The sequence below is a fragment of the Barbus barbus genome (genome assembly GCF_936440315.1).
Source record: "Barbus barbus genome assembly, chromosome: 26".
In the NCBI taxonomy this organism is placed as follows: domain Eukaryota; kingdom Metazoa; phylum Chordata; class Actinopteri; order Cypriniformes; family Cyprinidae; genus Barbus; species Barbus barbus.
In genome coordinates this window covers 3,154,454-3,168,965 of record NC_136754.1, presented here as the reverse complement: position 1 = coordinate 3,168,965, position 14,512 = coordinate 3,154,454, and the positions used below count along the sequence as shown (strand labels likewise).

Below are 14,512 nucleotides of genomic sequence, written 5' to 3'. Positions count from 1 at the left end.
TGCAATGAGGGTAAATAATGATGATTGGTGGTTTATTTATGCAAGTGATGTTCAGTGTTGGTGAGCGATATTAGTGATGAATAATGGTAGGATTGTTCACTTATTAATAGATTATAAACCACAGTTAGAAACTCACAAAATAAAGACAAGAAAATGCATTGGATGCATACTACAAATTGGTGAATTTTTTTGAATAGTGTTCACTTTTGATGCAATGAGGGTAAATAATGGTGATTCGTGGTTCAGTGTTGGAGAGCCTTATTAGTGAAGTAGGATTGATCACTAGTTAATGGATTATAAACCACAATTAGAATCTCACAAATCAAAGAAATGAAAAAAAAAATTCAATAAATGCATTGAATGCATAATGCCATTTGGTGAAAAATTCAAATTCTAAGCGTTGAGGGTTGAGTGATAGCGTGTGATGGCTTAATAATGCTGTGCTGTGATGTTCAGTGATGCTGGTGTCTCTCAGTGCAGGTGATTGCCAGCAGCAGTGAGGGAATCACCGCTCTTCACCCTCACGCTCCTCCAGAGCTCCACAGACCTTCATTACTCCAGTCTGTCGATGTGAGACGCGGATGACAAAGTTGAATCGCAGGTGCACGAATCGAACCGTCCATTTGCAGACGTTGCAGCGAAGAAGAGGGGTTATATCGCGAGCCATTCTGTGATGGTGAGTTTGCGCATCTTCTTTCTTCGCGTTTCTTCAGTCATTGATCTACAGCGATACATTGAATGCGGGCGACCTCCGTTCACAATAATACACTGTAGTGAACGGCGTGCGTGTTCCTATGGACGGATTAATTATTAATATGAGATGAGTGAATATTTAGAGACCGCAGAGATTATCGGGCTTGCTTTGTTGGATATACTTTCAGTTCAGGAATTTAAAGATGATTTGTGGGTTATAATGTACCGATTCATCCACATTATCAGTTTAAAAGGGTGCATTTGAATGCATCCAAAACATATTTGTCGCAAATCCTCGTTGAGCATGTTTCAACTGTAAATGGATGAATCTCGTGAAGCTTCTCCAGAATATGTCACATTTCACCCCAAAATGAAAAGAAAATAATACGAAATTATATTCGCATAAATATTTTCGTCACGTTTCCACTGACTGTAATGCAGAAAATAATTATATATTATTTAAACACTAATATTGTTAATTATTAATGTGTATCAAGGCTGTTGTTTGATGTACTACCTTCAAAGTTTACTCATTTTAATAAAAATAAACTGACCAGACAGGATGATTACATTACTCTGTTACAGTAATGAGAATCTAATGAGAGCCATCATTAAGAATAATGAGAATTACAGCCAAACCTCAAAAGTTAAACATCGTGAGACGTAGCAATGAAAACTAGGGAGAAAATAGGTTGAACTGTACTGATAATGATGCAAAATATATATAAAGCCAATAACATTATGCATTTTTTATTATTATTTTGGGGTGAAATATATTCACCTCATGAAGCAAACTTGTATGTCTTGAGCCAGAAAAAAATGTTGACAGTGTCATTTACAGCAAAGCACCCGTGTAAAGCCAATAATCAGGCAATTCTGATGGTTTCTCTCGTGCATTAGGTCTGTTGTCTCTCTCTAACGCCTCACACCATCATCAGTAAATCAATCCAGATTTCTGCAGTGAATATGAAGGCATGCAGTGAGTCACAGCACATTCATGCAAAACAAACCCAACCACTGTACATTCCCATTCAAACGACTGCCTCAAAATGAATCCGATTTTTAAAAAGTGCATGTATTGCAATGACCTCCATTTTATTCAGAAGCCATACACACTTTTGACCTTGTAATGTTTTGACATTGGGAACCATATTAAGTCATTTCAATTCATTAGGTGCTGAAAATCTGATGCTTTTCTCTTGTTACAGTGTTGCTTTTTGTTTTGTGGAAAAGATGCATCACCGTTAATGGAATCAACATAGCAATACAATAGCATTAGCGGTATAAAAATACACAAGAATATGCAATGTTAAATGACCGTTATTATTATTACCAGATGCTGTTGTGCCTTCAAGAGCACAGAGCCCATTCAGAAACAGAGCCGCGTTCAGCCCTGTGCTTCTCATTATGATGGTTATCGGAGCCACAGTGTGTGTTTTGCATCCATAAAAAAACCTTCTGTTTGATTGACACTCAATAGTGTCTTTCTCTCCTTGAAGTGCCTGTTTGTTTGCATCCCACAAGGGTTACAAAAATAGCACGGAGAAGAGAGAGAATATGTAAGAAGAAACATTTAGATGTACATTTTCTACTGAAATTGGCATTTCTAGACTTGAGAACTGCAAAGCATTCACATATCAAATCATCGCACGTTCATTTGGAGGAAAACAGTGTAATATCTGATTCTTTTCGGAACTGAATCTGAGTCTTGTTTTTCTGAGCATGCAAGTTCTGCAGTTGCATGTAATTGAATCACTGCTCGTTTTTGTCTATGTGTGTTTTATTCCCTATTATTCATCCATTTATTCCTTTTTTTGGGATAATTCTAATAAGGATGAGTAAGACAGCGGGGGCTCGGAGACCGTTCACTATCCTCACACAGGTCTCATCTTAAGGGATCTTATACCTCTTTAGATTCGCTGTGGATCAGTAAATCTGGCCGACACACATTTCTCGTAAACCCCTGCCCACTCGCCCCTCCCTCCGCACTGGCCCTGCGCACTTCAGCGATCAGAGATTTGATTATTTTGGATGGGGTTGTATATAATAAAGAATGTAAGGGTGATTCGGTGTTGTTGTGGGTCCAGACTGAGCATGAGCCACTGTGCTGCAGTATATTACAATGTGGCCAGTAGTACTAAAACAGCTCTGTCTCTCTCTCTCTCTGTGTGTGTGTGTGTTTTAAAAAAAATGTTCCTTCTCTTTCAGGCTTTATGAGGTTGTGTGTGAGATCTCTGGGAATAATCGTGAGCAGAATGCATAGACACGCGACAAGAGAGACCTTCCTCGTCCTCTTCCTCATCATCAGCCTGGTAAGAGCAGAGACGGGCTTGTATGTGTGTGCTTCGGGCCTGTATTCACATGGATTTACATGATTATATTTTACACATGTGACCATTATTGAAGTTTGATGAGGCAAGAATCACTATTGCAGCTGCCTGTTTAAAGTTAGTTTTTGAACAAACCCCTAACTCTCATTATTAAACTTTGGGTATCACGATTTTGCCCACAGTAGACGATAAAATAACCATATTTAGAGACCAAAGACTTTAAGCAACCATCTAGAAAACCCTAGAAAGCAACTACTAATGTCCTAGCAACCATTCAGACCACCCTAGCAACCACAAGTGTTATTTTAGTATTATTTATATACTTTATATTAATGTTTTGAATTAGCTTTTATAATACTTTCAGTTTTCAATTTAATTTTAGTTTCATTTTTGTGTCAGTTTTTTAGCTTTTGTTTACACTATTACTATTTAGGTTTCATTTATTTTTATTTCAGTTTTAGTTTTTGATAATTTCCCATTTCCATTTTTTCTTAAACTTATTTTACTTTAGCAACATTTATCATAGTTTACTTAGGGATTTTCTGGTTAATATTTTCGTTAAATGTTTGTTACCGCATAGCAATGCATTAAAAGCCACTCAGAAACAGGTAGTAGCTCTAAAACAGAACTAGTTTTTGTATTTTCTGTTTGACTGTTCACAGTGTGTTTCTTTAGAGTAGCACCGTGAACAGGCAAGCTGAAAACACAAAAAACAGTTCTGTTTTAGTGCCAGTTTCAAAGCATATCTGAAAGGTTAACTTTTAAAAGAAGAAGAAAAACACATCCTGAGGTTTTGTGATAACTGTTGTGAGATAAAGGTCTTGTTAGTTCTTGGTAATTTCCCTACAGTGAGGAAATAAACAAGAAAATCTTATCATAAAAACCCGTCTGAATGGTGGGAATGGAGGGTTTGGATGATTTGCGTAATAAGTCCATTGAAAAATATTGCTCAGATGTTGCTCTTATATAGTTTAGGAAATACAATGTATGTAATTTGCCTGAAATATCAACATTGTCTCCTAAAGTTACGGACACAAATGAGCCAATTATTGATATATAGTGTATAGAGGCACGGTATAAAGTGAATATGGATAGATTAAATCAATTGGTCTTAGAAGAGTTGAAACCCACAAAGCCTTTCAGTTGCACAAAAAAGACTTTATAGTGGAAAAAAGGTTCTTTAGTTGTTGTTGTTTTTCTTAATGTTCTTCATACTAAGAAAAAATGGTTGTGTATGTGTATTTTTTCTCATTTTTGAAGGCTAAAGTGCAGCATTTTTCATGCATGTGTTTATTGATGAACTGAGTAAAAATAAAGACACACTGAGTCAAATTAAAATCTAGAATTTGAGTCTATTTATTAAATTATTTGTGTTTCTGGGAAGGTTTTTATTTCCGTTGGAATCCAGAACGCAGACAGGATCGTTTTAGATTGGTGAATTTGACCCCTGACCCCTCCAATTTGTGAAAGGTTTGGAAAGGTGGTCAAGTTTATATCTAAAATATTACATGCTTCATTTTACATACAAAAGTTTAGGACTTTCTCATAACATTTCAGTAACCACAAACATTAGATTACAAGTTACTCAGAGTGCGTATTTTCAGTAAGTTGCAGGAGGAGGTAACCATAGCAACAGTTGGCTGCCCAAGCGCTTTCAATTAGGATCAATGGACAGTAGATGACGTGATGTCATTATTTGGCACTTTATTATAGATTTAAATTGATCCCCTTCAGTTGTGCTGTGTAATTCACACCCTGCTACAGACAAATCATTGTTTAGCATTTTTGACACCGCATTTGCTGTTTATATCTGTCCGTGTTAAAAGAATTTGGCAACAGAACCTCAGCTCTACACATTTCTATACAATTCAGCAGAGCATATTTTAGCCCAAAATTAAAATTTGCTGAAACTTTACTAAACCTCAGGCCATCCAGATGAGTTTGTTTCTTCATCAGAACAGATTTGGAGAAATGTAGCATTACATCACATGCTCACCAATGGATGCTCTGCAGTGAATGGGTGCCGTCAGAATGAGAGTCCAAACAGCTGATTAAAGCATCACAATAATCCACACCACTCCAGTCCATCAGTTAACATCTTGTGAAGAAAAAGCATTAAGACGTTTTAACTTGAAGTCATTGTTTTGGGTTAAAATATGAGTCCATAATGCATAATAACCGTTTGGCCAGTGAAAAAGTCCAGCTCCTGTTGTCTTCACACATCAAAATATACCAATATATTGTTAGAAATATTTTTGCTTGTAAACGGTGCTTGATCTGTGTTTCTCTTTTGATTCAGACGAGATGACTTTTTCACTGGAGAAAGCAAAATTATGGATAGAGGATACTTTTAAAGTTATGCATGTCTTACAGATAGATTTGTTCCTTACAAACACACGACTTTCTATTTTACAAGACGTTAATAGATGAGGAGTGGTGTGGATTACTTGTGGATAATTGTGATGCTTTTATCAGCTGACGGCACCCATTCACTGCAGAGGATCCATTGGTGAGCAAGTGATGTGATGCTAAATTTCTATAAATCTGTTCTCATCTACAATAATTCATCTACATCTTGGGTAGCCTGAGGGTGTTTTTTAGGACAACCATTTTTAGCTGGATTTTTACAGCGATGGACATTCAATCTAACCCAGTAACAAACCCTATAGATATCAGAGACAGAAATAACACAACTTCTATAAAAGATAAAGTCTTTGAAAGTTTTTTTATTTACCCCCAGAGGGATAAATAGACGGAACTAGCACAGCTTTTGCAGGTCGATTTTTCATCTTGTTTATATGCAGGCAAGTTATTGATATTGGAAACATTTTGGTGGTGCAGATGTATCCTGTTTGTTGCTGCTGTTTATTCATCCTGCTCTTGTGTTGTTCTGGTTTATTTATGTGTTTTATCTGTTTGTTGATTCAGATGTGGCCCATACATTCAGAGATCTCCAACTGCGTCATCAAACGTGAGGAGGAGAGATGCTTGGAGCGAATTGCCCTGCACGACACTAAAGATGACGAAAAGCTTGGTAAGAGAGAGCAAAGGCTATCTAACACATTTACAGTGTCTTTTATATGCAGTATAATATGTATACAGAGAAAATGCAAGGAATAGCCAGATGAAGTGTGGTAATCTAGTATGGAATTCTCTTACATAAACCGTTGTGTTTGATCTTCCAATTACAATGTGAAAGATGAACAGGAAAAGATAACAGATACAGTTTTCTAGAGTAATTTTCTACTGCATCAAACAGTGAGAGCCGCATCTTTTGCACATGCCTGATTCACAATGAACCGTGAACTGATGAGTGAGCTGATAGTAAGAGCATTTTTGTAAACAAAGATTTTGACTAATGGGGCAAAATATAAGGTACTTTTATAGCTGATTTCTACGGAAGTTCTAAGCGGCCATGCATTATTATAATTTTTCTGTCTTTGTTTTGTCGTTATCACGACTTAATTTTCTCGTGATCTCGACATAACGAAAGTTGTTTTGTCGTTATCACGACTTAATTTTCTCTGTGTATTCGGCATGAGAAAATGCTATAGAAGCAGCATCATTGCAGCATCATGGATGATCGTATTCGCTTTTACTTTGATCAGGGACTCACTCAAACTGAAATAGCTCTGTGTCTGTCAGTGATTGACGACTTACACATAAGTGTTCGACACTTGAGAAGGAGGCTGTCGGGTCTGCAACTTTATCGTCGAAGACAATATAGCGACCCTGATTTTCTCATGATAGCTACAATTACGTCGTGAGAAAACGGTTTTTACGTTGAGATCAACAACTTTCGTTATGTCCAGATAACCACAAAACAACTTTCGTTATGTCGAGATCACGAGAAAATTAAGTCGTGATAACGACAAAACAACTTTCGTTATGTCGAGATCACGAGAAAATTAAGTTGTGATAACGACAAAACAACTTTCGTTATGTCGAGATCACGAGAAAATTAAGTCGTGATAACGACAAAACAACTTTCGTTATGTCGAGATCACGAGAAAATTAAGTCGTGATAACGACAAAACAACTTTCGTTATGTCGAGATCACGAGAAAATTAAGTCGTGATAACGACAAAACAACTTTCGTTATGTCGAGATCACGAGAAAATTAAGTCGTGATCACGAGAAAACAAGACAGAAAAATGATAATAATGCATGGCCGCTTAGAACTTCCGTAGATTTCAATAAAAAAAAAATATATTTTTTTAATAAATATAGTTGAATTAAATTACATTTTCATACGCAAGTGTTCTAAAGTTTGGGATCGATAAGATATTGTTATAGAAAGAAGGCTCTTACGCTAACCATCCATTTATTAGATTAAAAGGCAGTAAAAACAGTAAAATTAACAATGCAGAATTCAACTCTGATCATTTTCACCAACACTAGGGGGCATTTTTCACTATTTTTTGTTAAGTTAACTCCTTAAGAGTAAACGGAGAGTAAAACTGCTTAATTAACACTGATGATTAGGAGCATGTAATATGCCAGAAGCGGATGTCAGCAACCATTTTTTTAAACTGATTAATTGAATTAAACAGTTCAATTCATACAGCAGAAGTGATTCGGAACTGTTACCATGCAACATTCCATCTAGCGTGTTCTACATTCTGTCTTCCCATCTCGCTCTCAGTCCTTCTTCTGAAAGAATGAGTCATGATTCTCCATCTCTTCCAGAGCCTCAATATACTAAACTAACTAGAACTTGTGTTCATTGGTTCATTTCGCTCGGCGTGTACTAAATGTGTCATCCGTCCCCTATAGAGGTATTCAGGTATTGTGGTAAACAGGAAGCAGGGCTGTGACACCTGTCAGAGATTACAGAGAAGAAAATTATTTTTGTGAGAGCTGGAGGACTCATCCAGCGGGATGTGGATAAATGGGCTGAGAGGAAGATGGAGAGAAAGCACTTTGACTCTGACTCATGTGTTTGCAGCCTCAAGGACACTCCAGATAGTTCTGACTGTTTGGAGCAGAAAATAACAGATTATAAGGTGTAAAACAGCTTGAGTTGCTAGAAAGACACTTGGGGGCGAATTCACTAAACAGTAAAAGTTTTACATTTCAGTGCCAAATCCTGTGTGTTATTCATATTCATAATAACCAACCGCAATCCAAATCCAGATGTGCTGTAGGTTGTTATTGCTATTCTTTTCAGAGCAATCAGCAGAATAGGGTCTTATTCAAATAGGCAATCTTTTTGTTTTTGTTTTTTTCAATTTGAGTGGGTGAGATTTTTTTATGGTTCTTTAGTCATTTTAAGAAGCCAGAAGATGTGCAGGTTTAAATGTACACTACCTGTCAAAGGTTTGGACTCAGTAAGATAAAAAAAAAAAACTTTTATTGAGAAAGGATGCATTAAATTGATACAAAATACAGTAGGCATTTATGATGTTACAAAAGATTTTTATTCTGAATAAACGCTGTTATTTTGAGCTTTCTGTTCAGCAAAGAATCCTGGAAATAGAAAATATATGAACGTTTTCATGAAACAAATTTGATTAGCACAACTGTTTTCAGCATTTATAATAATAAGAAAAGTTTCTTGTCAAATCAGCATATTAGAGAATGATTTCTGAAGGATCTGAAGACTGGAGTAATAATGCTGAAAATTCAGCTTTACATCACAGGATTAAATTACTTAAAAAATATATTTAAAAAGAAAACAGTGATTTTAAATAGTAAAAATATTTCACAATATTACTGTATTTTTTTATCAAACAATTGAAGCCTTGGTGAGAATAAGAAAAAAAAAATCTTATTGACCCCAAACCTTTGAACGAGTATATGATCCTAAAAACAAGTCATAAATAATATAAATGTTTTTCTTAGCAGTTTTAAATTGAAAATGCACTGTAAGGTATGAAGGAAACTTCATTTGAACAAACTTGATGAGAAGAGGGTAAAGTGTTTGACTATGTGTGTTCAGACATCTCGTCTTTCAGCCTCGCTTCAAAGCCATTAAATTCTTGGCAAATTTTAGCCATCCAATCAGCATCCTCTGGGGGCGGTTAAGCTAATTAGACGACAATAGTATCCTCAACCGCAACGGAGAGCAACATGCTTACCAGCAGAGAATTAAGCATCAGTTTCAAGATATCTGCAAACCATTAAAATGCCAGTAATTAAAACCCTTGCTAAACTCAAAGCTCTCATTGGTGGGAAAGAGTCTGTACAGTAGCTGCAAAATATGGATTTAGTGAACTCAAGGTCATTCAATATTAATTTATACCTTTAAACGTATTTAATCTATTGACATGATATAACAAACATCTTTTGTGAAATATTTAGTTTGAATTGTGAGCTTGAGCTGTTTTTCTTTAGAGTAAATGCTGCTTGCTTTGATATTTTGTGCATGTAATGCAGTGACCTTTTTGCGTGCGACTTTAGTGTCTCTGTGTTTTTGAACTGGGAGTATTTTGGAGGAATGACCTCTGTGTTCAGCCTGTTTACATCTGCTTCATTGATCCTCGTCCTCTCCTGTTCCTTAAAGCACAGCAGGCTCATCGCTGCGCAGACAGAAAATCATTCAGCCGGAAATAAAACAGCCACGTTTGCAAGAAGGGCTTGAGAAAGAGATTGACAGACGCAGACAGAAAAAGCAAAAGTGTGTGGGAGAGAAATTGAGACAAAAGAAAAAGTGAGCGAAAGTGGTGCTAGTGTCATTTAGAACATGTCATGACGTAAGCAAAATAACACAGATATGAATAATCACTGAACTTTTACGTCACCAGTGCTGTCTGTCAAAAAAAGAAAGCAGTATGAACTGCAGTTTGTTTATGATTTTCATCTTGATTAATTATTAAATTGGATGGCCAAAAGGTCAGATATTTGACACAGAATTGGGTTAAAAATGCTAAATAAATATATACAGTACGTATTTATTTTCAAAAGATAATAACGTGTTGATGATACACTTGTTGAATTAAACATGCAATGTAATTTTACTGTTATTTTAGTATTATTTATATACGTTTTGTACTATTATACTATTATAATATTTTATTATGAATAGTTATAATATTAATATTTTATTAGTTATAATGTTCCTATATTATTGTAGTATAATAATATATTATAATATTAAAATATATCATTAATATTTATATTAAAAATATTATATTAGTAATATTTTAATACAGTATTGGAACAGTGAGGCCAATTCCTTTATTTTTGCTGTAGACTGAAGACATCTGGGTTTGACATTAAAAGATGAATATGAGATGAGAGATTAGCATTTCAGCTTTTATTTCCAGGTATTCACATTGACATAATCAAACTTCTGCATTCTTCTTTTGTGATGCTTTTCCAGGATTTCACTGCAGCCTCTTTCAGTTCTGGGCAGATAAAATGCATACTCTAAGGGTTTAAATGTGGAGATTGACATGGCCAGTCTAAAACCTTCCACTTCTTGCCCCTGATGAACTCTTTTGTTGCTTTGGCACAATGTTTTGGGTCATTATCTTGCTGCATGATGAAGGATCTCCCAATCAGTTTGGTTGCATCTTTCTGTAGGCAGACTAAATATTTCTGTAGACTTCTGAGTTCATTTTGCTGCTGCATCTTTAATGTAGATTAATGAGCCTGTCCCAGAAGAAGCCATGCAAGCCCAAGTCATGACATTACCTCCACTGTGTTTCAGATGAGCTTGTATGTTTGGGATCATGAGCAGATCCTTTTTTCTCCAAACTTTAGCCTTTCCATCACTTTGGAATGCGTTCACTCCTGCCTTCACTCCTGCCCTCTGGAGGTTGTTGCTGATGTCACTAACAGTTGTTTTAGGGTCTTTCTTTACTGCTGTCACAATGTTTCTGTCATCAACTGCTGATGTTTTCCTTGATCTACCCGTTCGAGGTGTGTAACTTAGTACACCAGTGGTTTCTTTCTTCCTCAGGAGATTCCAAATGGTTGTAGCCTACTGGCTATTGCTAGTGTTTGTGCAATGGTTTGATTGATTTTTCATCTTCTCTCAGCTTCACAATTGCTTGTTTTTCACCCATAGACATCTCTCTAGTTTTCATGTTGGTTACACGTCTAACTAACTATAAATGCAGTCTGCACGGATCTGAAGCTGAGCGTAGACATTCAGTGCTATTTATTGTTTGAATAATCAATTAATAGGACACACCAGGGCAACAAAGCACACTTGTCAGTCACATGTTCCAATACTTTTGGTAACATGAGCAATGGGTGGGTTCAAACAAATTGTGCAATAGAGGATAAGATGTGTATATCAGATCCAAATGAAAATACCTGTAAATAAAAGATGAAATGTTAATCTCTCATCTCATGTTCATCTTTTGATGTCAAAGCCAAAAATAAAGGAATTGGCTTCAGTGTTCCAATACTTTTGGAGGGGATTGTATATATTAGACTTATATCATATATGTGACCCTGGACCACAAAACCGTAAGTCGCTGGGGTATCTTTGTAGCAATAGCCAAAAATACATTGTATGGGTCAAAATTATTGATTTTTCTTTTATGCCAAAAATCATTAGGATTATCATGTTCCATGAAGATGTTTTGTCAATTTCGTACTGTAAATATATCAAAACGTCATTTTTGATTAGCGATATGCATTGCTAAGAACTTCATTTGGACAACTTTAAAGGCAATTTTCTCAATATTTAGATTTTTTTGCACCCTCAGATTCCAGATTTTCAAATAGTTGTATCTCAGCCAAATATTATCCGATCCTAACAAACCATACATCAATGGAAAGCTTATTTATTCAGGATGATGTATGAATCTCAATTTGGAAAAAAAAAAAGATATATATATAAATATTATAGCAAAAGTGACAAATGGACGCCACATTTAATTCTATATCATTGTTATTTTAGTATTATTTATATACAATTAAAGTTTTATTATACTATTCTGGTATCTATTAATATTAGCTAATGAATTAGCTTTTATTATTTGTTCCTAGGTTTCATTTTATTTTTGAAGTTAAAGTTTTATTAATTTTGACATTTTTATTCGTTTTTGAATATTAAAAATATTTTATATAGCTTAGTTTATTTTTATTTAAGTTTTAGTTTGAGTTGATTTGAAAACTTTTCACTCATCAATTTACAGTTGAAGGGTTTTCATTTCAAATTTTTCATCTAATACTGATATGTTAATTTATTTCAGCCTTTTCCCAATTAAAAGTCATTTTTTATTAGTTTTAGCTAACAGTAACAGCATTAATATGACATACTTATTGCGTACTGAATGCTTCTTTGCATGCTATTTTTTAGTAAGCATAGTGTGTTAGTATTCTAACATAGCATATTCTACACTTGGGTATCTGTTTTAAAATGTTGTTTAGTATGAATGAAGCTGTAATGATGTTTGCGCTCGAGCAGCCGTACATCCTCAGGGCTCCTGACGCATCAATGACGTCACACTTTGATTAGTCTGTGAGTCCAATCGACAAAATCTCACCAATAAATCTGATTACGATCTAGCAATGACATTTATAGCAGTGAGTCAGTCTGAGCACATGTGTTCATCTGAAGCTGTATGCTGCTAGAAATGATTCAGAGAAGCAGTGTTCGTGTCAGTATGAACACTTTTATCTGCATCCGGTTAGCTCGCTATTTCTCCGTCTCTCTCTCTCTCTCTCGCTCTCTCCCACTGGTTTAGAGAGTTCTTGTTTGGCCTTTCAGATAATTGGCTTTGTGTCCGGACTGATTTGAGATGTGTGAGAAAGAACATGCACCATCAGACAGACAAAACCTACTGCTCTCCACCTTCACTTCGCATATTCACTCGAGCTAGAAAGAGCAGACTGGCTGCAGACGGAGAAACCGAACGTCGCTCTAGAGACTTTAATCAAACTAAATGTACAGCGTCTAGTTAATCAGGCTCTCGGCCAAAGTAACTATGACTTCATTCCTTCCTGTAAGTTAGCAAAACATCTAAGCTCATGTTCATGAATTATGTTATTGTTTCAGTGATCAATTCTGTGAAATGAGCTGCGGAGAAATGTTATTTTTCCTTGGAGAGTTCGCAGAGGAAAATGATTGCTGAAACGTTGCTTCAGTTATGAATCAAATACAACAAATATCAGAGTCGGAGTAAAATGAATCTGGATATTTATTCATTCGTTTGTTTACTTTTTATTTAGATTTTATATTTATTTGTTTATATAGTTAGTTTGTATTTATAGTGACAATATTGAGATGCAACAGTATTATTTCATTTGTTTATTAGTGTTTGTTAATTTGTATGATTTTAATATTTATTTCAATATTCATTTTTATTTAGTTTGAGTTTACAGTATTCATATTAAGATTGAATAGTATTCATTTCCACATTGTTCACATTGAAACTCGATTGTATCTTACATAATTTATTTATAGAATCTGGGTAGTGTTTATTTAATTTTTTATTTATAGTGTTCACAGTGAGATTGAATAGTATTTATTTAATTTATACATTTATAGAATTGTATTTACATTTATTCAGTTATTCATTATTTATTTAATTTAATTTGTATTTATATTTTTTATAGTGGGACTCAATAGAATTTATTTATAGAATCTGGGTAATATTTATTTTTTTAATGTTTTTTGTTAGTTTTTATTTCGCTTGTGTTTATAATGTTCATATTGAGACCAGTATTTTTATTTATTCATTTATTTGTTACTTTTTATTTAGTTTATATTTATTTGAATATTTATTTATTTACAGTGTTCAAATTTTATTTACAGAATTATTTATTGAATCTGTTTAGTATTCATTTTATTTGTTTTTAAAGTGTTCATAACTCTGACTTTAGTTAGAGGTCTCTGAGTTGAAGACAATAATATGTTTTCTAAAACTCTGAAGATTTGCTGTCTATAGCTGAAATATAATCGTTTCATTCTTGATTGTTATTGTTCAGTAAAACTAAACTGTTTACAGAAGAATAAATGAATGTATCATACCATTTTAATGAACAGAAATAGACACATCTGTACTCGAAATCTGCCCAAAATCTGTTTTTTATGTTCTGACGCGATCAGGTATCTCCACATTCTTTCATTCATCTTTTGCATCATTTTGCTGGTTGCCACCAGACTGAGTGAGAGTCATTTCTGTAATTAATTCCAGAATCATTTCTGTAATGAGCTGAGGGAAACGAGGAGTCAAATGCAATTGTGAAAGTGATGGATTCTGATCCATATCACCTATTGATCATGTTGAAGTCCTCGTGCAGGAACCGCTGCTCACGCCCCCTGCTGGTCACAGTCACGCCCCTCTTGGCGTCCTCTCGCAGGCTAATCTTAGAAAGACTTCAGTATAATTGAGAATTAAACGGAGACATCTGTTATAGTGTCACAAGTATAGATGTAATTTGGCTTTATGAGATTTTATTTTATATGCAAAAGAGGATATTATCGGTGCTGTGGTACAGATATTGTTTCAGTTGGCAATACCATGATATTCCATATGCTTTTGAATTATTATTGTAATTCTATGACGTGCTATTCAATTGGCACT

At 34.9% G+C, this 14,512-nt stretch overlaps 1 protein-coding gene across 2 annotated transcripts in view; it reads left to right on the top strand.

The window, feature by feature from the left end:
* Positions 1 to 402: 402 nt before the first annotated feature.
* The window catches only part of LOC306846111 (pituitary adenylate cyclase-activating polypeptide type I receptor-like), a 33,455-nt gene continuing 19,345 nt past the window's right edge, over positions 403 to 14,512 (top strand). Inside the window, exons 1-3 of one of the 2 annotated variants that reach the window (XM_079379232.1) lie at positions 403 to 676; positions 2,902 to 3,005; positions 5,952 to 6,057. In XM_079379232.1, the coding sequence (XP_079235358.1) occupies positions 2,907 to 3,005; positions 5,952 to 6,057 (205 nt within the window). In that variant the 5' untranslated portion in view covers positions 403 to 676; positions 2,902 to 2,906. The remainder of the gene's footprint in view (positions 677 to 2,901; positions 3,006 to 5,951; positions 6,058 to 14,512) is intronic. The other variant, XM_079379231.1, reaches the window with a different exon arrangement.